The sequence below is a fragment of the Euleptes europaea genome, chromosome 21 (genome assembly GCF_029931775.1).
Source record: "Euleptes europaea isolate rEulEur1 chromosome 21, rEulEur1.hap1, whole genome shotgun sequence".
Classification (NCBI taxonomy): Eukaryota; Metazoa; Chordata; class Lepidosauria; order Squamata; family Sphaerodactylidae; genus Euleptes; species Euleptes europaea.
Genome location: NC_079332.1, coordinates 18,324,002 through 18,345,463, shown reverse-complemented (window position 1 = coordinate 18,345,463; position 21,462 = coordinate 18,324,002). Strand labels below are relative to the sequence as shown.

Genomic DNA, 21,462 nt, shown 5'->3' with positions numbered 1-21,462 from the left:
GTTGCCTAATTTTAGCTGTGTGGGTTTCCTCTTCCGGCATACGCGGGCCCTGCTTCTCCTTGGTTGGAATTAATTCGCAAAGCTCTTTACAGTTGAAAAGGAAGGGGTTAGAGGGGGTTCCTCAGTGGAACAGGCTTCCTCGGGAGGTGGTGGGCTCTCTTTCTCTGGAGGTTTTGAAGCAGAGGCTAGATGGCCATCTGTCAGCAATGCTGATTCTGTGGCCTTAGGAAGATGATGAGAAGGAGGGCATCTTGGCCATTTTCCAGGCATGGAGTAGGGGTCACTGGGTATGTGTGGGGGAGGTAGCTGTGAATTTCCTGCATTGTGCAGGGGTTTGGACTAGATGACCCTGGTGGTCCCTGCCAACTCTATGATTCTATGAAGTGTCCCTCCCCTTTTAATTCTGAAAACAAAGAGGTTTTGAGGTATTTGGGAAATATGGGCCCCGTGTACTGAACTGGAGTGTGGCAGAATGGGCTCTTGAGCTCGCACAGACAAGGCGAAGATGGCTTTTAAAATGCTAATAACAAAAGAGGAAGTCTGTCTTCTAATACTGAAATGATGGAGGAGTTCAGATGGGTCTTAATGTGGAAACAGCCGAGAGGTCTGGACCATGTCGAAGCTTCTGTTCAGTTCTTATTTGTTTTGCCCATCAGCAAGATTTGCGAGCTGGAGACCAAACAGGGCCGTGGAAATGTAAACGCTGTGAATAGTTTGAAAGAGAATCCAAATACAGAAGGCGAAGCCAACAGCTAAATGTCTTCGGCTCTTGAGCCGCCAGCTCGATCCCTGGCATCGCTTACAACAGCATTACATCCGAGCCGTGCGGGTGCATAAGCAGAGCGAACTCTGTGCTTGGTATATGGGACGGGTTCCTTCTAGCCACAGTTGCGCTCAGATTGGTGTGGCTGTTTCACCCGCCGTCACCCCTCCAACGCCTTCGGATCTTTGTTTGGATTATGCCTACCATTTCCGATCGTCTCTGACGATCGGAAATGGTAGGCATAATCCAAACAAAGACCTTAAGACGTCGGAGGGGTGGCAGCAAGTGAAACAGCCATACATGAAAGACCACAGTAAAATCCAGCTGCGAAGTGGATTGAAAGTGCATTATTTGGCATGTGTGAAAGCGCCCTTTAACTTCCCAGGAAAGTTCCTGGCTTTCTGCTGTCCTGGAGAGTTGTTGGTGGCCAGGGGCGAACTGAGGCGATGGGCAAGGCTCTGCCCATTGTCTCTGCTGGCCGGATCAGAACCGGCGACGGTGGGGGTTGCTTCACTCGCTGGCTCCTTTTTAAAGTCCCGGGTTGTTCCAGCCCCCGCAGACTGAAAGTCTCAAAACTCAGAGCAAATGGAACTTTGCGTTTCCGGACTGCTGTTTGGAGTTGCCATTTCTTCCAGATTGTTCTTCCTTGGGAGATTTTGGTCTTTGGCCCCAGAGGGCCAAGAGATCTTGCCCGCATCCTTGCCTGGAAGCCTGAAATAGCATCAAGGATTCTTTCTTTTCTTTTTTGGAAAAACTAAATATTAATAGCTCATCTCTTGGGAGCCTGCAAGGCAGAGGCAACGACCATTGTTCGAGCAGCCATGAGAGGGGCCATGGCTCAGTTGGTAGCGCATCTGCTTGGCATGCAGAAGGTCCCAGGTTCAATCCCCGGCATCTCCAGTTAAAGGGACTAGGCAAGTAGGTGATGGGAAAGACCTTTATCTGCCCGAGACCCTGGGGAGCTGCTCCCGGTCTGAGTAGGCAATACTGACTTTGATGGACCAAGGGTCTGATTCAGTATAAGGCAGTTTCATGTGTTCACGTGGGCATGTTTGTGCCCCAAATGCCTTTCCCCATGTGTAAGAAAAGTCCTTGAATGGAAAATAATACGAATCTGCGCGCATCGAAAAGGAGAGGGGGCACGGACCTTTCCCTGAGCTTCGGGCAGCTGATGCCCTCTTGGCCTCAGTTTCCTATCTGTGAAATGGGTCTCTTGATACACCTCGCCATGTTGTTTTGAGGGTGAGCAAAAGGAACTAGTTCTGTTTAGAACTGCTAAGCGAAATGAAGAGTACTGAACAGCACTTTCCAAACCGAGTCGGCTGGTTCACACGTGCCAGGCCGTCGCTTGGCTGTTTCCGCACTGACGTTTTGCTCCACCTTCCTGTCCTTGTTCATAATTGCTGTTTTGAGAAAGCCTCTAATTGACACCCTGTGTTTTCCCCTGCTTTTCACTGCAATCTTTTCCAAACCTGTTTTCTTTTTCTATTCTTTTTTATAAAAAAGAGTGCAGTCAATGTACCTTTGGACATCATGTGCAGGTCCCACCAAAATTTGTGCCATGTTCTCAGCCTCAGCCCCAGCTGCCCTTTCCTTCTCATACAACAGTCGTGTGTCTCCCCCCACCCCCGACTTAAGAAACAATAATAATGGAAATAATCATGGTTAGATCAGTACAATGTTATAACAATCTATTGCCACAATGAACAAGCTCCCAACTTTGCATTTCCCCCCAGAAATAAGTCTTTAGCCCTTGTAGTTGTGGAGTTATAAAGGGAATTGTGCAGGCCCTGTCTTTTCCCTTTTAACTCTGCAACGAAAAGGGCCAGAAACTTAGTTAACATGGGGGGAAGAAAGCTGGGATCTTGTACATTGTGACCATAAATGGTTATAATGCTATAGCAATCTAGCTAAAAGCCTTCTGGTGGAGGGGAAGGCAATGGAGACCACTGGGGGGGAGAGATGATGATGCAAGGGAGGTGCAGGAGAAATTGCTGTGTGGGTGTTATGCTGCCGCTGCAAATGTTTCTGCATTCACAGCACCAACAAGATGTACGCAGAGATCCCTGTCTGCATGGAAACAGCCTCAATTCAACCAACCAATACACAATGTAAATGGAACCCGCCTCTGTGGGGAAATGTTGTATTTGTGCTCACTGAAAAGAAAGCTCGGTGCAAGGTGATGTCTCAGTGGTGGTTCATTCACACACGCAGGTCTCCGTTGGATGCCGGTGAACCGATGCTTTGACTCGATACGAAAGGTGAACATTTCCTTTCCTTGCAAAGTATTTGCTGCATTGCATTCTGCAAAATACCTTGGAGCCGGACTAGTGTAATGGTTAGAGTGTCGGCCTAGGACTGGGAAGACTTGGGTTCAAATCCCCACTGGGGGTGACACTGGGGCAGTCGTATTCACTCTATCCTACCTCACAGGGTTGTTGCAAGGATGACAATGGGGAAGGGAGAAGCAGGTATGTCACCCTGAGCTAGTCGGAGGGCAGGGCATGGGTTTCTCCCGCCTGTCTTGTGGGCCTGCTGCCTCCCTGTCCCCTCGTAGTGTCTTCTGGACCAGGAAATGGCCCTCTGCAGCCACAGGGGACTCTGCCCACTCCTTCCTTCCCCTTTGTGGGTTTGGTGAGCCAAGCGTTGGGTAGTGCTTAAGAGCGGTGGTTTGGAGCAGTGGACTCTCACCACTCTAATCTGGAGAGCCGGGTTTGATTCCCCACTCCTCCACATGAGCAGCGGAGGCTAATCTGGTGACCTGGATTTGTTTTCCCACTCCTCCCCAAGAGAGGTAGACTCTAATCTGGAGAACCAGATTTGATTCCCTACTCCTCCACGTGAGCGGTGGAGGCTAATCTGGAGAACCAGTTTTCATTCCCCACTCCTCCGTATGAGTGGCAGACTCTGATCTGGTGAACCGGGTTGGTTTCCCCAGTCCTCCACATGAAGCCAGCTGGGTGACCTTGGGCTAGTCACACTCTCTCAGCCCCACCTACCTCACAGGGTGTTGTGGGGAGGGAGAGGGAAGGAGACTGTAAGCCGGTTTGATTTTTCCTTAAGTGGTAGAGAAAGTCGGCATGTAAAAACCAACTCTTCTTCTCCTTCTTGGTGGAGTCCTTCGTGGTGGGGAGCTGTCAAGAAGTCCGATCCCTGCTATGTTCCCTCTCCGACTGTGCTGGCAGCATGCAAATCCTTTCGGGAGCCTGACCCGTAATAAACCGTGCAGATGTTGCAAGCCAAGGCTGCCCCGTCCCTGCTTTGGCCCACTGTCTCCTTTTATGGTCCGGCTGCCTGCTCCTCAGGATCAGCCGTTCGATCCAAGCTTGTGATGAAGCGGAGCTCGCTGGCCTTTGGGGAGGAAGCTGGGGGCACCGGGCGGTGGGTGGGAGGGGGCCGCGAGCTGCTGGGATGAAGCCTGTGCTGCCCTTCAAAGGCACGGAATGTGTCTGGGATTCACCCCCCCGTGGGGTGCGGGTGGGAGAACATTTTATTTATTTATTTTCCAGATTTATAGCCTGCCCTCATTCCCAGCCATGCCAGACTCAGGGAGGGTAATAACCTCTAAAATACATAAAATACATAAAACCATAAAACATCAGTTAAAACATTATTATCAACGAGGTAGCCTTAAAATAACCTAGATGCCACTGTGAACTGGATTTAGGTAGGTCTGCCCCTCACAGATACCAAGAGTGGGGTGGAGGAAGGATGGGTAAACTTGCAGCTGCCCTCAGTTATAGGCCTGGCGGAATTGCTCTGTTTTACAGGCCCTGCGGAACTCCTTAAGAAGAAGAAGAAGGAGAGTTGGTTTTTATGTGCCGACTTTCTCTACCACTTAAGGAAGAATCAAACTGATATTACAATCCCCTTCCCCTCCCCTCCCCACAACAGACACCCTGTGAGGTAGGTGGGGCTGAGAGAGCTCTAAGAGAGCTGTGACTAGCCCATGGTCACCCCTCTGGCTTCATGGGGAGGAGTGGGGAAACCAACCCAGCTCACCAGATTAGCCTTTGCCGCTTGTGTGGAGGAGTGGGGAATCAAACCCGGCTCTCCAGATCAGAGTCCACTGCTCCAAACCACCGCTCTTAACCACTACATCACGCTGGCTCTCCCACTGGGCCCTGATGTCACTAGGGAGACTATTCCACCAGGCCGGGACCAGGGCCGAAAAAGCCCTGGCCCTTGTTGAGGACAGCTGCACACTCTTCGGGCCGGGGACCACCAGCAGATTACTACAAGTAGAGCATAGCGCTCTTTGGGGGGGTGTACCGAGAGAGACGGTCCCGCAGGTATGATGGTCCCAGGCTGTGTAAGGCTTTAAAGGTCAAAACCAGCACCTTGAACCTGATCCAATACTCCAGCTGGAGCCAGCGCAGTTGTTTCAGCACTGGAGTTATAAGGTCTTGTGGCGAAGACCCGTAAGGAGTCTCGCAGGGGCATTTTGCACCAGCTGGGGCCTTCGGATCAGTCTCAGGGGCAGCCCTATGTAGAGTGGGTTACAGTAATCCAGTCTAGAGGCGACTATCGCACGCATCACTGTGGCTAGGTTGGGGTAGGGGTGGTAAGGCACCAGCTGCCAGGCCCGGCGGAGATGGAAAAAGGCCTCCCTGGCAGGGGTGCACAGGAGGGGCAGAGCTGGATCCGTACCGTGTCCCCCCTTCCCTCTGCTGCAAGCCTGTGGCCTAAGTCAGGTGAAGGGAAATTCTGTCTTGGTAAATTCACTCAGTTGGAATCATCAGCAGGGTGAACAGTAGTTTATTTTATTTTGTTCAATTTATGCCCCGCCCTCCGTTGTCACAGGTTAGGGTTGCCAACTCCTGGCTGGGAAATTCCTGGAGATTTGGGACCTTGATGGGATATAATGCCATAGAATCCACCCTCCAAAGCAGCCATTTTCTCCAGGGAAACGGATCTCTGTCGTCTGGAGATCAATTGTAATGCCAGGAGATCTCCAGGCCTTACCTGGTAGCATCCCTAGTTGGTGTCAGGTCTTTGCTACCTTTGGAGTAGGAGTTTGGCAATTGCAGGCCAGAGGCTGGCTTCCTGTCAAGGCCAGATTCTGGCTGCTTGTCAAGGTTTTGTTCTCATGCTGCAAATCCTGTGTACTGTTTAACACAGATGTTATGTCAGCGATTCTCTGGGAGCCGTTGTCTCGTAGTTCCTGCACTGTGGTTTCACTTGGTTATACTTTCTTGCCTAGAATGCTTTTATACTGTAACCTACCTGCATAGACCCCACTAGCAACCTCTCCTGAGAGGCAGTCAACTTCTGTAAATCTGTCTTTTTGCTCCTAATAAATTAGCATTGCTTAGGATCACCTGCCTGAGCGTGTCTGTTTATGGGATGCTAGGGATGGACGCCTGAGTCTGACATTAGAGATGAAGATGCACCTGCATCTCTTTGACCCAGTCCTGAGGAGGGAAATGGATCTTGATTTAGCCCCTGGGGATGAATCCAAGCACAGGCCCAACCCGGAAAGATTTCATGGAAAGAGGTTTCCAGAAGCACCCAAAGTTGTTCAGCCTGATTCTTTCCCCCTCCCCATGTCCTTCAGGGTCTCTGAGGAGGCTGGAGACACCCTCGGTTGCAAGAGGTGGCTAAATCTCGAGCTGTGACTGTCGAGAATCCTGGCCCCCGGCTTCTGGGGCGCCTGCCCCTGAAGCACCTTCCACGCCCACCCTGGGCTGTTTTTTTTAGCTCTGGCCAGTTGGCAATCTGGTGCCTGCTGTTCTGGGTGGTTTGCTCTGTGCAGACCACTGTCTGTCCCCCTGCCCACCCCCCATGATGAAGGGGCCACGCAGAAGGCCAAAAAACCCAGCAGGCAGGTTTGTGCATCTCCCGGCAGTAGGGTTGCCAACTTCCAGGTACTAGCTGGAGATCTCCTGCTATTACAACAGATTTCCAGCCGATAGAGATCAGTTCCCTTGGTGGAAATGGCGGCTTTAGCAATTGGATTCCATGGCACTGAGGACCCTCCCCTCCCCAAACCCTGCCCTCCTCAGGCTCCGCCCCAAAAACCTTCCACCGGTGGCGAAGAGGGACCTGGCAACCCTACCTCGGGAGCTCCCCAGACCCATTTCAGGTCATGAAAACTGCACCAGGCAGGGGGGGCGTTAAGCCCCCTCTCCCGGCACACCCTATTCCTGATCCATATCAGACTGACAGCACGGTGGAAACAGGCACATCTGGTCAGAGCAGACCTTCGGAAGAACGCCTTCCAAAGAGTGTGTTCCTTCTGCACTCCAAGGCAGCTGTCCTGACGTTTCCCAGGCCGGCTGCTACAGCATGAAGAGCGTGGATGGTTCAGAGCTCTGCCGTTGCTGTTCTTCCCTGAGCGGCGCTTCCCCTTTCCCTCTCTGCTTCCACCCACTCTGTGTAGCTGTGTCAGAGTGCAGAAGGAGAGGAATTGAGATCTGGCACATCCGTCGCGATATTCTCTGGAAAAACCCTTTGGGCGGCAGCGTCCTCTTGTTCTTTTCGTCCGTGGCCACCTGACAGCGTAACACAGACCACGACTAAGAATCACCATGGCGTTGAATTCCTTTCTGGCTTTATTTCGAAGATATTACTTGCTTTGGTCTTGGACCTTTTACCCTTCATCCCTGTTCCTCTATTGAAACCCCATTACTGTCTCAGAAACAAAGATGAAAATGAAGAGAGGGGTGGGGTGTTGTTGTTGTTTTTTTTGACCAGACTATGTCACAAGACTCCAGATTTTGCTGCACCCGACTTCATAGCCCAAGTGCTGAGAAGGGGAGCAATGCTGTTGTCAGCGCAAACGTAGGGGAGCCCGTACATTAGGGTTGCCAACCTCCAGGTGGTTGAAATCCAAAGAAAAACTTCTCAGTGCACTGCCACTGAACACAAGATTAGGAGTCATTCTTATGAGCTGCAAGATGGCAGCCAGAAGTAACTACACAGTCTGATGAAGCAACCTCAACGTGAAACAAGATATTACCGGAATCTTGTAACATCTACTAACATCAACAATTTCTGTGTTTTGATACCATCGGCAACACACAGCATGCGGCACGCTAGCTTTTCCAGCAGTAACCAGATTCTAATAGCCTGATTGGTCAGCAGTGATCAGCTGACCTGGAACTGTATGCACTCAACTACATACCAGCAGACCGCAGCGTTGAGAGCATCTTCTATTGCAATCCTAAATTTCTACTATTGCAAAGATATTTACTGCCGGATGTATAGACACTTCCCTGGGGGATTCTAGTAATAAATGGATGTGAACTATTGTTTAAGCATACAATTGTATGGAAATATTGCTAAACAAGTTCCATATTTATACAGAATTGTAACTATCAAGTTTTTCTGTATATGTTGATGGTTATATAGTATTGCTAGAGCAAACAAATATATTGTTAAAACTGTACATATTCAGTGTTCAGTGGCTGTGTACTGAGAAGTTTTTCTTTGGATTTCAACTACCTCCAGGTGGTGGCTGGAGATCTCCCGCTATTACAACTGATCTCCAGTTGATAGAGATCCGTTCCCCTGGAGAAAATGGCTTCTTTGTCAATCAGACTCTATGGCATTGAAGTCCCTCCCCAAGCCCCCCAAAACCTTGCGCCGGTAGCGAAGAGGGACCTGGCAACCCAACTGTACATAACCAAACCCTGAATATTCTGCCCAAGGGGAAGCCTTTGAAAGGCACGCGGACACTTGGACGGGTCCAGAATGGAGCAGCTGGGCTGAAAATGAGTGTTTATTTCCTGACTTGTTTTCTTCCTTTCAAGTCCACGTTTCTTGTTGAGATTTGAGGCGGGTCATGGAATTAACAAGCGGTGCAATAAAAAATAGTGTAATGCGTACCATAAACAGTGAGATAAAGCTGGCTAAAAAATTTCACATAAGAGAAGAAAAAATGAAACGGAAATGGAATTTTATTTCACTCCAAGTTTCTCTTTGTCAGAGGAGTTGGAAGGCCGCCATCTCTTAGGCTATTGGCACCTTGATGAGGCTGTATAGGACATTGAAACAGCAACCATTTTTACAGGTGTTAAAACTGCAACTGCGTTCCGTTCACAAAAATGCCCTCCTGAACGATTCCACCATATGCATTTTGTGTAGGGTGGCCAGCTCTGGGTTGGGAAGTACCTGGACTTGGGCAGAGCCTGAGGAGGGCGGGGTTTGGGGAGGGGCGGGACTTCAGTGCCATAGAGTCCAATTGCCAAAGCTGCCGCTTTCTCCAGATGAACTCATCTGTATCGGCTGGAGATCAGTTGTAGTAGCAGGAGATCTCCAGCTGGTACCTGGAGGTTGGCAGCCCTAATTTTGTGAAATGATAAAAGTGTATTTCAGAGGGTAGCCGTGTTGATCTTTTGCTTTTCCTTTATTTTAGACATATTCCCTGCCCCTCCCCTGGATCGTGGGGCTTGGGGCGGCTCATGACAGTGCAATAAACAATGATAATCTATACAAAATCTTAAAAATACAAGATAGTGAAATATTCTGACAGCTACTGGCCTGCGGTATAACAACTAGATTTGAGACCAGGAGCGCTTTAGAGACCAGTGAGATTTTTGCAGTTTAAGCTTTCGAGAGTCAGAGCTCCTGAGGAAGGGACCTTTGACTCTCAGAAGCTCATTCCCGCACAATCTCAGGTGCTGCCGGTCTTGAGTCTAGTTGATGAAAGGGTGGGAGTCTTCCTGACCTTGGGTGTGGGCAGCTGCCAATCTTACCCCTTAGCAGGGTGGCAGGCACCTTTAGCAGGCTTGGCTCAGGGGATCTGTTGATATAGTGGTGTGGGACCAAGGGGTCTCTTGAGGACTGCCTGCCACACCACCCACCGCTCACCCAAGGAGATTGTCGGTGGAGCCCTGCCACGCACCCCCTCCCAGGTCTCAGAGGTTTGCTGGAGGGGTGCAGACGATTCCAGTTTTAAGGAAGCTTTCCACGCAGGCCCAGTCGTTGAACCTGGTGGCTGCAGCTCTGCTCTGGCTTTATCTTGCTGGCATTTGGTATCTTGCAGGTGGTTGTGCTTTTGGTTTTGTGATCTTGTGCTCTCTTTAAATGCAGCATGTTGCAAGGTATGCCTTGTGGGGCTTTTTAGACTGAGAGCAGGGTATTTGTAAAGGCGTTTGAATAAATCAGATTGCGGGCTCAAACAGTTCAGCGTCTAATGGCTTTCTTCTTTGCTTGCAGACCGAGAAGATCAGTCCATCCTGTGCACGTGAGTAGAACCACTTTGACTATCCCTTCTGCTCCCCACCCCTTTTTTGCCTGCCTTGAAGTAGTGAAAGATATGCCAGGCGCTCATTTCCCGACCTTCACGAGAGCTTGGTACAAAGCACCGCACCGGTTTCCATGCGTATTGCAAAAGCAACTTGTGATGTGAAATAATCTTTGGGCTCTAGTTTTTAAAACAATTGGATGTTTTTGGATCTGGTACAGAGGCTGGACCAGGCTTGGACCAGGCAGACCTGAGTGCAAATCCTCCCATGGCCTGGCCATCTCACCAGATGGTTGTGAAGCTAAAAAACAGTGTGGGACTATGATCTGGGTTCAAATCAGATCCTCACTCTGCCATGGAAGCTTTGCTCGGGGACTTTGGGCCAGTCATACACACTCAGGCTTAACCAACCTCACAGGGTTGTAGTGAGGATAAAATGGAGGCGAGGAAAACAACGTAGGCTGCTTTGGGTCCTCACCGGGGAGAAAGGCACGATATCAATGAAGTAAATAATAAATAAAATTCTACTCTCCTCATCTCCCGGAAGGTGGTCTTCTCTCTCTCTCTCTCAACCCCACCCATTCTCCCTCACTGCCCTCTCTGTGCACCACGCTCTCCCTCGACCTGTGCCTATGGTTTCCAACCCCCAGGTACTAGCTGGAGCTCTCCCGGTATTACAACTGATCTCCAGCTGCTAGAGATCAGTTCCCCTGGAGAAAATGGCCGCTTTGGCCCTTGGACTCTATGGCCTTGAAGTCCCTCCCCTCCCCAAACCCTGCCCTTCTCAGGCTCTGCCCCAAAAACCTCCCACCGGTGGCAACCCTACCTGTGTCTGGCACCACCTCCCTTCCTGCCCTTCAAAATCCATCTGTGGCTTCCTCTCCCAATCCTCATCCTGTCCACCTGCGTCTCCATTCCTGCTCCTGCCCCTTGCACCCCTCGGCTGCCAGTTCCCTGTCCAGTTGCCAGCTCCGAAAAGGCAGGCGGGGGCTTGGAGGGTCTTTCCAAGCCTTTGGGAAAGCATCATCACCCCGGCTGCCGCTTGGGGGACAACACGAGGAAGCATAGCGCAGGTTAATTGCAAACTAGTCTGATAATTAATGGACGTGTTCCAGCTGGTAGCCATGGGCTCTGCCCCCTCCATACCCAGAGAGACTGATTCTGGGCCTAGAAAAGGTTTTCTTCTTAAAGTCCAAGGCTCCGTTTCTCTCCCCTCTGCCTGCCACCGCTGCTAACATCCCTGTCGCTGTCCCTGTGGAGTCTTGGCAAACGCCTGATCCAATGTGCGTATTGGAAAGGATAAAGGCTGCACCCATGAGGCCATATATATATTCACGTGTGTCACCTTACTATCTTGCTTGCCTGGGGTCCTTCAGCTGGAGCCCAGTTGTATTCCTTGCATCCCTTTGGCTGGTTAGTTTTCTCATTCATGTCCACCGAGCTCTCCGAGAGCAGTGGCTGGCCCTCTCCCTGACAGGGGAGGGGGGGGCTCCATGGAGCCCACCGTTGCAGTGTGTGTGGACCGCTTGTGTGGGGCTCCCTGTCACTGTGGGTGTTGGAGTCCCTGCATTAGTACAGCACTCTAAGGCTGGAGAAGGATGCCCACTCTTGCAGAGCAGACAGCCTCTGCCAAGAAGGGGTGCGTCTCTTGAATATGCGCTCCGCCAACTTTTGGTGCAGATTTTTATATGATGATGATTTCCCATAGCGCAGTTTAGAGCAGCCGTTTTTTTTTCCTGGGACGCTTCAGAAGGAAAACATCTGTAGGGAGCATCGCTTTCCAGAGGCACTCTACCTCTGAAAACTGGTTGCAACCATCAGGGAAAGGTTTGGGAGCTTCTCCAGGGCATTTAGAATCATAGAGTTAGAAGGGACCTCAAGAGTCATCTAGTCCAACCCCCTACACGATGCAGGAAATTCACATCTACCCCCCCACATCCCCAGTGACCCCTGCTCCATGCCCAGAAGGGCTAAAAAAAACCCCTCCAGGATCCCTGGCCAATCTGGCCTGGAGGAAAATTGCTTCCTGACCCCAAAGTGGAGATTGGCATTCCCCTGGGCTTGTAAGAAAGGGCCACGAGAGCCAAACACTGACGCATCCCTTCTTGCCCTCCCTCTCATCATCTGCCTAAGTTCACAGAATCAGCCTTGCGGACAGATGGCCATCTAGCCTCTGATAAAAACCTCCAGGTAAGGAGAGCCCACCACCTCCCAAGAAGAACCGCTCCCACTGCCAGGAAGTTCTTCCTGATGTTTAGCCTAAAACTCTTTTGATTTAATTTCAACCCCATTGGTTCTGATCTGACCTTCTGGGGTAACAGAAAACAGTTGGGCACCCTCCTCTATGTGACAACCCTTCAAGTCCTTGAAGATGGTTATCGTATCCCCTCTCAGTCTTCTCCTCTCCAGGCTAAACATCCCCAGCTCCTTCAACCTTTCCTCATAGGACTTGGTCTCCAGACCCCTCATTTGGTTGTTGGAAATCCAAAACTGGCCTAGGAGGACCCTCCGGACCAACTTAGCAGGGCTCATCAGACTGGTCTTGTCTTGCTCAGTCCGTTCTGTTTCCAAAGTTGGGGCGGGGTAAAGGGAGGGGTTGTCCTGCGTGGCCCACACGGGCCGTTCCATCTTTTGATACAGCCACAGGAAGAGGGCCAGAGAAAAAGAGTTCAAAGGCTCCAGGGTCCTGTTTTGTTTTTAAAGGCCTTGCTTTTTGAAATAGGGAAGAGGCAAAGTAGATTTATTGCAAAGCTTTCTACACAAGTCTTCAAATGGGCATGTTTAGTCTGGAGCCGTTCCCAGAACACTTAATTTTTATCAATAAAACATGGAAACGTTTCGGCTCAAGGGGCCCGTGCGGAGCTGGCTGCAGCCGTCTGGTTGTGCAAACTCACTTTGGATTGAGTTCACTCAGCCCATGGAGTCCCCCTCTATGGTTGCTGCTCAGAGGTATACTGCTTCTGAATACGGAGGTTCCGTTTAGCTAATGTAGGCCCGTAAGCCATCCATTTGCTTAACCCCTCCTAAAACCCCAGAACAGTTTCCTGAACAGCACTAGGAAAGTAATCCTCACAACACCTCTACAAGGTGGTATTATCCTCATAATACCAGTGTAGGGGGTTGAGGCTGAGGGAGGGTGGCTTCCCTGAGACTCAGCGGAAGGAGATTTGAAGCTGGGAGCTCCTGGAACCAGCTGCCACCATTCATCACTTCCAGTGGTGATGAGTTCCACAAGCTAACGAAATACTTTATGTAGAAATGCCATCAGCCCAACCCGTTTTCTTTGGGTGATCCACAGATCTAGACTCATGAGAAAACTCTGTCTAGTGTTCTCTGCACTCTGTGCGCATAATTTTATAGGCCTCTGTCGTGCCCCTTCACCCCTGAATTTATTTCTAAGCCCCTGGAAAGGAACGAGGACGTCATCACGTCCCTGCTGGGTGAATTGCTTTCATTAGCTCCAATAGGGAGAAATTGAGCCTGGCCTTTTAAGGTTTCTCCCCGTCCCAAGGCTTACGGCCACCTTTTAAGAAAAAGTTTGTTACATGCCCATTTATCAATGGCAGAGAAAAACGCACCTCCTAATTAGGAAAAGAAATTACGCTCCGTGGAAGAGTTCCAGCCTCAGAGGAACCTGATCCGTGCGAGCAGGGGCCGTGTGTGAGCTTTTCCGTCCCGTTCTTCTCTTCTCAAGCAGACGTATTGAACCCCTGCAGTGACATCCCAGGTTCCATCCCGGATAAGGGGGGCAGAGGGTAAACCATGGGTCAAAGGATGGCAAAGAAGGGTGATGATCTAACTCTGGGCATGCCCAAATCCCCAGGGTCGATCTTTGCCGTGGGCAGAGAAGGCGTTTCCGCTCGAGGAGCCGTCTCTCTTCCTGCTGCTGTAGGAGGGCCATGCTGGGCAGGATGGATTAGTGGTCTGACTCGGCAGAAGATGGAGCCGCCTGATCTGAATCCAGAGCAAACGAACAGTGGGGCTGAGATTGTTCTGAGTTAAGGGGATCGGGGCCAAAAACGAGCGGGGAATATTTCTTGTAAACAGGAGGATGTCAGTGGCAGACACCATCTAAGGGCAAATAATGCATTTCAAAAGCAAACCAAGTTTCAGGGTTGCCAACTGTGGGTTGGGGGATTCCTGGAGATTTGGGGGTGGAGTCTTGGGAGGGCGGGATTTGGGGAGGAGAGGGGCCTCAGCGGGGTATAATGCCATAGAGTCCACCCTCCACAGCAGCCGTTTTCTCCAGGGGGACTGCTCTCTGTCGTCTGGAGACCTGTGGTGATTCTGGGAGGTCTCCAGGCCTCACCGGAAGGTTGGCAACCCTTGGTTTGTCCCCGGGCCAAATGTGTTTGTGGCACAGGAGTTCAAAGCCAGAGGGAAAAGCAGGGGGGGCCGCATGACGTTGGGCCCGTTTATTCTGAAACTTGGCTGCAGGACGTTACTTCTGGTTCTTCTCTCGGGGACTGCTGAGGTCAGGAAGGTTTTCTCTCTCCTTTGGTTGCCAAGGTCTTGGCTTTGTGTAGGGAACATGGGAAGCTCCTGTACTCAGCCACGAGTCCTAACTTTTCTTTTCCCCCTTTTCTTCCCAGAGGAGAATCGGGGGCCGGCAAAACAGAAAATACCAAGAAGGTCATCCAGTATTTGGCTGTCGTGGCCTCCTCCCATAAGGGCAAGAAGGATGTTAGCATCACGGTGAGCGAGTCTTGGCCCCCCCATGGCCAGAACGCCTTTTTTCCTCCCCCATTTCTGTCCAGCGTTTCCCATGTTTCCTGGGGAGACATCAGGACGGCCTCTGGCAACTCAGCAAAACGCCCCTGCTGTTTGCTTTTCTTGCCAAATAGCTGGCATAGTATGGAGAAGGCACAGATCTGTCACGGCTCGGTGTTTATGGAAAAAGGGTGCTTTGTTTGACATGCCCTGCTCTCTCCTTCAGGGCAAGCGCGGTAGGATTTCTGCGGAGCGCATAGCTTTCCATATGTGGCTCCTTTGCAAGGGCACCACCGGCACAGTCTCTGCGGGGAACGGGGTAGGGGGGCCTCATCTTACCTTTAAACCTTTCAAAGCCTTTGACAGCCCCAGGAAAATGTCTTTTTCCCCACACAGACCCTTCAGGGAACGTCAGAACCTCAGAAGGGCCCAGCTGGATCAGACCAGGAGCCCACCTAGGCTAGGATCGTGCTTCACCCAGCGGCCAAAACAGCTGCTCTGGAGGGCCAAACAAACAGGGCGCTGAATCCCGGCACTGGGATCCAGAGATTGGCTGCCTCTGATATGGAAGTTCCCTTTACTCACTATGACTAATACCCACTGGTGGAACCCTCCTCCATTACTCCCTCTTTTGAAGCCTCAAGGCCATAGCTCATGGCAGAACACATGACACTCCTGGTGTAGTGGTTAAGAGCGGTGGACTCTGATCTGGAGAACCGGGTTTGATTCCCCACTCCTCCACATGAGCGGTGGAGGCTAATCTGGTGAACCGGGCTGGTTTCCCCACTCCTCCACACGACGCCAGCTGGGTGACCTTGGGCAAGTCACTCTCTCTCAGCCCCACCTACCTCACAGGATGTTTGTTGTGGGGAGGGGAAGGGAAGGTGATTGTAAGCCAGTTTGAGTCTCCCTTAAGTGGTAGAGAAAGTCAGCATATAAAAAACAATTCTTCTTCTAAATCAGACCACTGGTCCATCAAAGTCAGTACTGCCTACTCAGACTGGTGGTGTGCTCCAGGGCCTCAGATTTTCCACTTGACCTTCTACCTGATCTTTTAACCAGGGGAGACCATGATTCAGGTGCAGAACACCTGCTTGGCACATAGAAGGTCCCAGGTTCAGTCCCTGCCACCTGTCGTTCTAAGGACCAGGCAGTGGGTGATGTGAAAGGCCTCTCTCTGCCCGAGACCCTGGAGAGCCGCTGCCAGTCTGAGTAGACAGTGGGCGGATGGTCTGATTCATTAGAAGGCGGCTTCATGTGTGATCATGTGAGATGTTGGGGGTTGAACCTGGGACCTTCTGCATGCCAAGGAGAGGCTCTGCCACTGAGCCATGACCCACTGTAGTTTGTTGTCGAAGGATCCAGGTTGAGAAGATCTCAGGGAACAGATGCAGGGTGATACTTACCTCCAGTCGCACGGTGAAGACCCTCGTGTTGTGGTGGCAGCTCTTGCCAATGCAATGTTTTTTAAAATCTGCACGGCCAATTGAGTCTCCCGTGGCCAATCAGAAGACTTGCTGGGCAAAAGCCCCAGCTGGCCCCGCCCACTTTTAAAAACACTTGGTGGGCACCAGAAAAGGCATTGGCGGGCGCCGAAGCACCCAAGGGAGCCAGGTTGGGGACCCCTGGCTTAGAGCGTGGCTTACCTCTGTATTGTGAATGTAAGTGGAAGCAACTTTTTAAAAAAGTATTTCAGGATGTGCCACTGACAGTTGTTTTATTGCCATGTTGTTTGACTGCAGCAAGGTCCATCTTTTGCTTACGTGAGTAATCTGGATGCGTGTGTCAAAGGCACGGAGTGTAGATCTGCATGGTGTGGTTGCACTCTACCCCCCTCCCTGGGGAAATCAGCCAAGTGGCATTTGGTGGGATCTGGACTCTCAGGGGCCCCTTCTTGGAAGGGAAGGAGGGTTTGTGCTCAGGGATCGCAGTCTCTGCCGCCCAAAGGGGAAATTGGGCACCGTGGAGTTTGTCCGAGGCCACTCGTTTTTGTACGCTTCTGGATTTCTATGTGCTGGTGATCCTCGGAAGATCAAAGCCCACCTGTGACCAGGAGGAAAGAAAGCTACTCCAGTGGGAACACACTTTTGGGACGGAACTCTTTTTAAAGCTCTCCCCGGTGATCACTGTGTGGTGGCGGATCGGGGTCATCGCAACTGCCTGCTTGCATGCGACTCCTCGCTTGCTGTTCTGAGCTCCGCTGTAACGGAGGCGTCTCCATGCACCTAAAGCCTCTCTGCATGGCTCCAAACCGGCTAAATAACTGAGTACTTGTGTCAAGGAATTAATCTTGTCGCCTCCAGCTGTTTTATCATCACAAATCAGGTCGTCAGGGAGGGCAGCCCTGAAATTCCAGGGTGGGTGGCGAAGAAGGAGCAAAGGGATGCCAAATGTAGACCGGGGGGCTTCTTCTGCTAGCTCTTCACAGTGAAATCTCTTTTGGGTGGAGATGCCAGCATCTCCCTGGTGGAGCTCCCAAAGACAGCAGGAACTCTGGACGGGGCTCTTCACCCACTCAGAATTTTCAGCCCTCTGCGGAGGTTTCAAAACAGGGTTCAGTCTAGGCCCAGTTATGGGGATACGCTCACAGCAGGTGAGGGGCAGAGGTGGGGACTGTTGTCTGCCTCTTGGAGTCCCTCTTCCTTGGGACATCTCGTTGAATGCAGTGTTGGAAATGTTGTTGTTGTGCTCTCTGGTGTGGTGTAGTGGTTAAGAGGGGTGGTTTGGAGCGGTGGACTCTGATCTGGAGAACCGGGTTTGATTTCCCACTCCTCCACACGAAGCCAGCTGGTTAACCTTGGGCTAGTCACACTCTCTCAGCCCCACCTACCTCCCAGGGTGTCTGTTGTGGGGAGGGGAAGGGAAGGCAATTGTAAGCCGGTTTGAGTCTCCCTTAAGTGGTAGAGAAAGTCGGCATATAAAAACCAACTCCTCTTCTTCTTCTTCACGTGAAGCTGTGGCAAGCCGAGAGCATGCCATGTGTGCTGCCCAACTAGACGTTAGCAAGGCGAGTCTTCCTCCTAGTGTCAGGTAGCCAGCGCCACCCAGCCTGGCAGCTCTGCACACAGTGTGCCCCACCACTGATCTCTTGCATAGAAGGTGATTGAGAAAGGCCCCAATGAAATTCCAGGTAACAAGCTCCACAGTATGCACAGTAGCCTTGCAAATAGGTCCATTACCTATGTCAGTGTATGTGATTTCTGACACGACAACAGTCTGAATGCCATAAAGGGATCATCAGCTCTTTTCAGAGTTGACCGACTGCTCCCTATCTGGTTGTCTGGGTTGGATTCTCATGCGCTGTAGGTGATGAAATGGCTCTTGACAAACCCACAGTGTAGGGAAAGCTCAGAACTGATCCTCCACCACTGCCCCAGCATCAGTTTTTGCTTGAAGAAAAGCCTTCATAGAATCATAGAGTTGGAAGGGACCACCAGGGTCATCTAGTCCAACCCCCTGCACAATGCAGGACATTCACAACTACCTCCCCCCCCCACCCCCAGTGACCCCTACTCCATGCCCAGAAGATGGCCAAGGTGCCCTCCCTCTCATGAACTGCCTAAGGTCACAGAATCAGCATCGCTGACAGATAACCATCTAGACCCTGCTTAAAAACCTCCTGAGAAGGAGCGCTCACCACCTCCCGAGGAAGCCTGTTCCACTGAGGAACCGCTCTAACTGTCAGAAAATTCTTCCTAATGTCTAGACGGAAACTCTTTTGGTTTAATTTCAACCCGTTGGTTCTGGTCTGATGTTCTGGGGCAACAGAAAACAACTCTGCACCCTCCTCTCTATGAGAGCCCTTCAAGTACTTGAAGATGGTTATCGTATCACCTTCATTAGAAGCCGCTCTGCTTGTGTTAATTAGCCATCTGCTGCATAATCGCATGTCTGTATTTGCATGAGAAAATCCACCGTCTTCCCAAAACTGTGCGTTACTGTGTCCGACTTGAAAGAGCCCTGCGTTCGGCATGATTAATAAACTTGGTCATCATCTGCTTTGCGCTGCGTTACCTAAATATCAATTTCAGCATCCCCTACCCTAATTGACATCATTATTGGCTTGGCAAATGAAGCCTTCATTCCACCAAATCTAGAAAGGGGTCCGCATGGGTGAATCTGAGCAGATAGTTTTAAAATATGTCCTTGGGAGCCGTTGAGGGTGCCAAAAAGGAACCAGAAACTTTTGATTCCTGCAGCAACAGAAATTATCTTACTTCCTTTACCCAGACTTCAGGAGTCGGCTGCCCTGGCCGAGAACACAAATGGGTAGATTTGTGGACAGAATTTGATCAACCAGATTTTGGGGGGGGGGGGCTGAGAGGAAAACTCCAATTACTTTGAGCCTTTCTCTGCACCTGATTTTCCTCCTCTGCAGGCAGAGTTTCCAGGAGGGCAAAAGTACAGAGATTGCAGCGTGCGCTGGGTTTTGTCAGCGTCTCCTAAGTGTCTTCGAAGTGGCCTGGCTCCTCCACGTGGGAGAAAAACCTTGCCTGTTTTACCAGACTGCATTTTCCTAAAGAGAGATTATTTCTCCATAGGAGAAGACACCGTTTGAATTGATCTCTGCGTGTATTTGAGTGGGTGGCTGCTTCTGACTTTTGACAGCTTTTGATTTTCTGAGGCTAAAGGTGTCCCCACACATTTTAGGGTGAACTGGAGAAGCAGCTGCTGCAGGCAAACCCCATCCTGGAGGCTTTTGGAAATGCCAAAACGGTGAAGAACGATAATTCATCCCGCTTTGTAAGTAGTCAGGTTCTGTGCCAGGGGTGTGCGTGTGCGGATGTGCCCTTGGCATGAGTGGGAACCGTCTCCTTTTAAGGGGTATTGGTACGCACAGACTGGCTGTTGTGTAATGCGTGATGGGTATCTAAGCTACAAACATTTGTGTGTGTGTGTTCTGTACCAAGCTAACTGTTGTAGTGTTCCCTAAAGAAACCCGGAGATTGTGTCGTTTGCTGAGGGGGCTGGGATTTCCCTCTTAGAGATCCGTTGGGCCTGAAGCCTCCACCTGTGGTTCTCTAGGAAGAAGGAATGGTGATGAATGATCAGTCAGATAGCCACATTCCCTTCCTCATGTTCTCTGTTCTGAAAGGAAAACATTCCCCGCCCTGTAAAGGTAGTTTCTCCTGCCAACCACCAGCAGCCAGCAGAGGTTCAGACTGCCAGATGCTGCAAGTCTTAGACCTGTTCGCCTCATCCCATTTCTTTCCTTAAAGCAGGACAGCTGGGGTACGAAATAACCCACAGGGCCGTTTTTCAGCAAGCAGTCAAGCCCTTTAACATGCTCTGAGTTGAACCTACTTGGCACTCAGACGAGCTGTCTCCTTTTCCCGTTGCCAGGGCAAGTTCATCCGCATCAATTTTGACGTTACCGGCTACATCGTCGGAGCCAACATAGAAACCTGTATCCTTCTGAGCCATCGAGAATGAGAAGAGGCGGCTGAGGGGGGCTGTGCTTATGCAGATGCCAGCGGCTTAACTTGCATGTGCTCTCTGGTTTCCATTTCCTGGCATGCCAGGGCAGTCTAGGGTTGCCATCCTCCGGGGGGGGGGTAGAGATCTGGAATTCCAACTGATCTCCAGGCAACAGAGAACAGTTCCCCTGGAGAAAATGGCTGCTTTGGAGGGTGGACTCTCTGGCTTTATACCCCACTGAGGTCTTTCCCCTCCCCAAACTCTGCCCTCCCTGGGCTCCACCCCCAAATCTCCAGGAATTTCCCAAACCAGAGTCAGCAACCGTAATGAAACTCAGCAGGGCTGGTCTGGCCAAGGCCTGGGTGGGAGACCTCTCAAGGGCCACCCTCTTGGAGTCCCACGGTGGGACAGAGATGCAATAAAATTTGGACAAATCCCTGTAATCAGCAGCCATTACTCCCATACGGGTTGGGTAAACCCTAGTTCCTGAGTCACTGGGCTTTCATGAAGGAAGTTCAGAGCTTCCTTACTTCCCGTTCGGCTTTGCAAAAGTCCATCCTTTGAGCGTGAAACCTTCCCTGCCTTGCACAGCTGCCTGTTGAGAATGAAAAGGTTAGTGGTGCTAGCAGGGGGGACGGCTCTAGAGGCAGAAGGTCAAGCAGATGAGTGGGGATGGGGTGGGGGAGGGGGTCTGTTGGAGAGAAGCTCCGTCTGCGCCAGACCATTCAGGGTACTCGAACTAAGGCGCCAGGTGAGAGTCAGCAGTCTTATAGGATTGGGCAAGGATGGGGTCATCTTGGCCCCTGATCCCTGCAGAACTGGCAGCTGCAATACCTCCCTCTGGCCATCTGCTGCGGTGGAGCTGCAGAGCAGCAGAAAGCAAGGCAGAGGCTCCCTCTTCTGGCACGTTGGTGGTAAGGCACCAGGGTCAGGCAGTCAATCAGGCGATCAATCGATCATTTTTATGGTCATAGACCTGCAGAATAAAACATACATTCTTGCTTTGCATACCTGACTTGCTTTGCTTTGGCCGAGTGCTGAGCTCAGCGGGTGTCTGGGGGCTTTATCCAACCACCCTGGATCTCGCCAGCTCTCCCTCCCTCTTTCAAAAATGACACAGCCTGAGTTTGGCTTTCTGTAAACTCAACATGTTTACTCCCAGGAAAGAATATAAGTATTTGCGGTGAAATGTGATTTAGTGCAAGAACGGTGGCCAGTTGCCACGGCTTCCCCCCTTTCGGTTGTGTTTGTGCAAATGTGCTTTGTTTAAACAGAGAAACAAAACGAACACATTCCTCGAGATGAATAGCATGCTTGACTGGAGTCTTAAACAGGGCTCTGTGCCCGCGTAGAACAGTGTACCTTTGCTTAGGATTGCACT

General features: G+C 51.0%; 1 protein-coding gene across 1 annotated transcript in view; it reads left to right on the top strand.

Annotated features, from left to right (window-relative positions):
- The window catches only part of LOC130492718 (myosin-11), a 79,668-nt gene that overhangs the window by 12,069 nt on the left and 46,137 nt on the right, over positions 1-21,462 (top strand). The window contains exons 4-8 of the mRNA XM_056866481.1: positions 9,926-9,953; positions 14,546-14,648; positions 16,406-16,426; positions 19,314-19,406; positions 20,007-20,070. Of these exons, the coding sequence (XP_056722459.1) occupies positions 9,926-9,953; positions 14,546-14,648; positions 16,406-16,426; positions 19,314-19,406; positions 20,007-20,070 (309 nt within the window). The remainder of the gene's footprint in view (positions 1-9,925; positions 9,954-14,545; positions 14,649-16,405; positions 16,427-19,313; positions 19,407-20,006; positions 20,071-21,462) is intronic.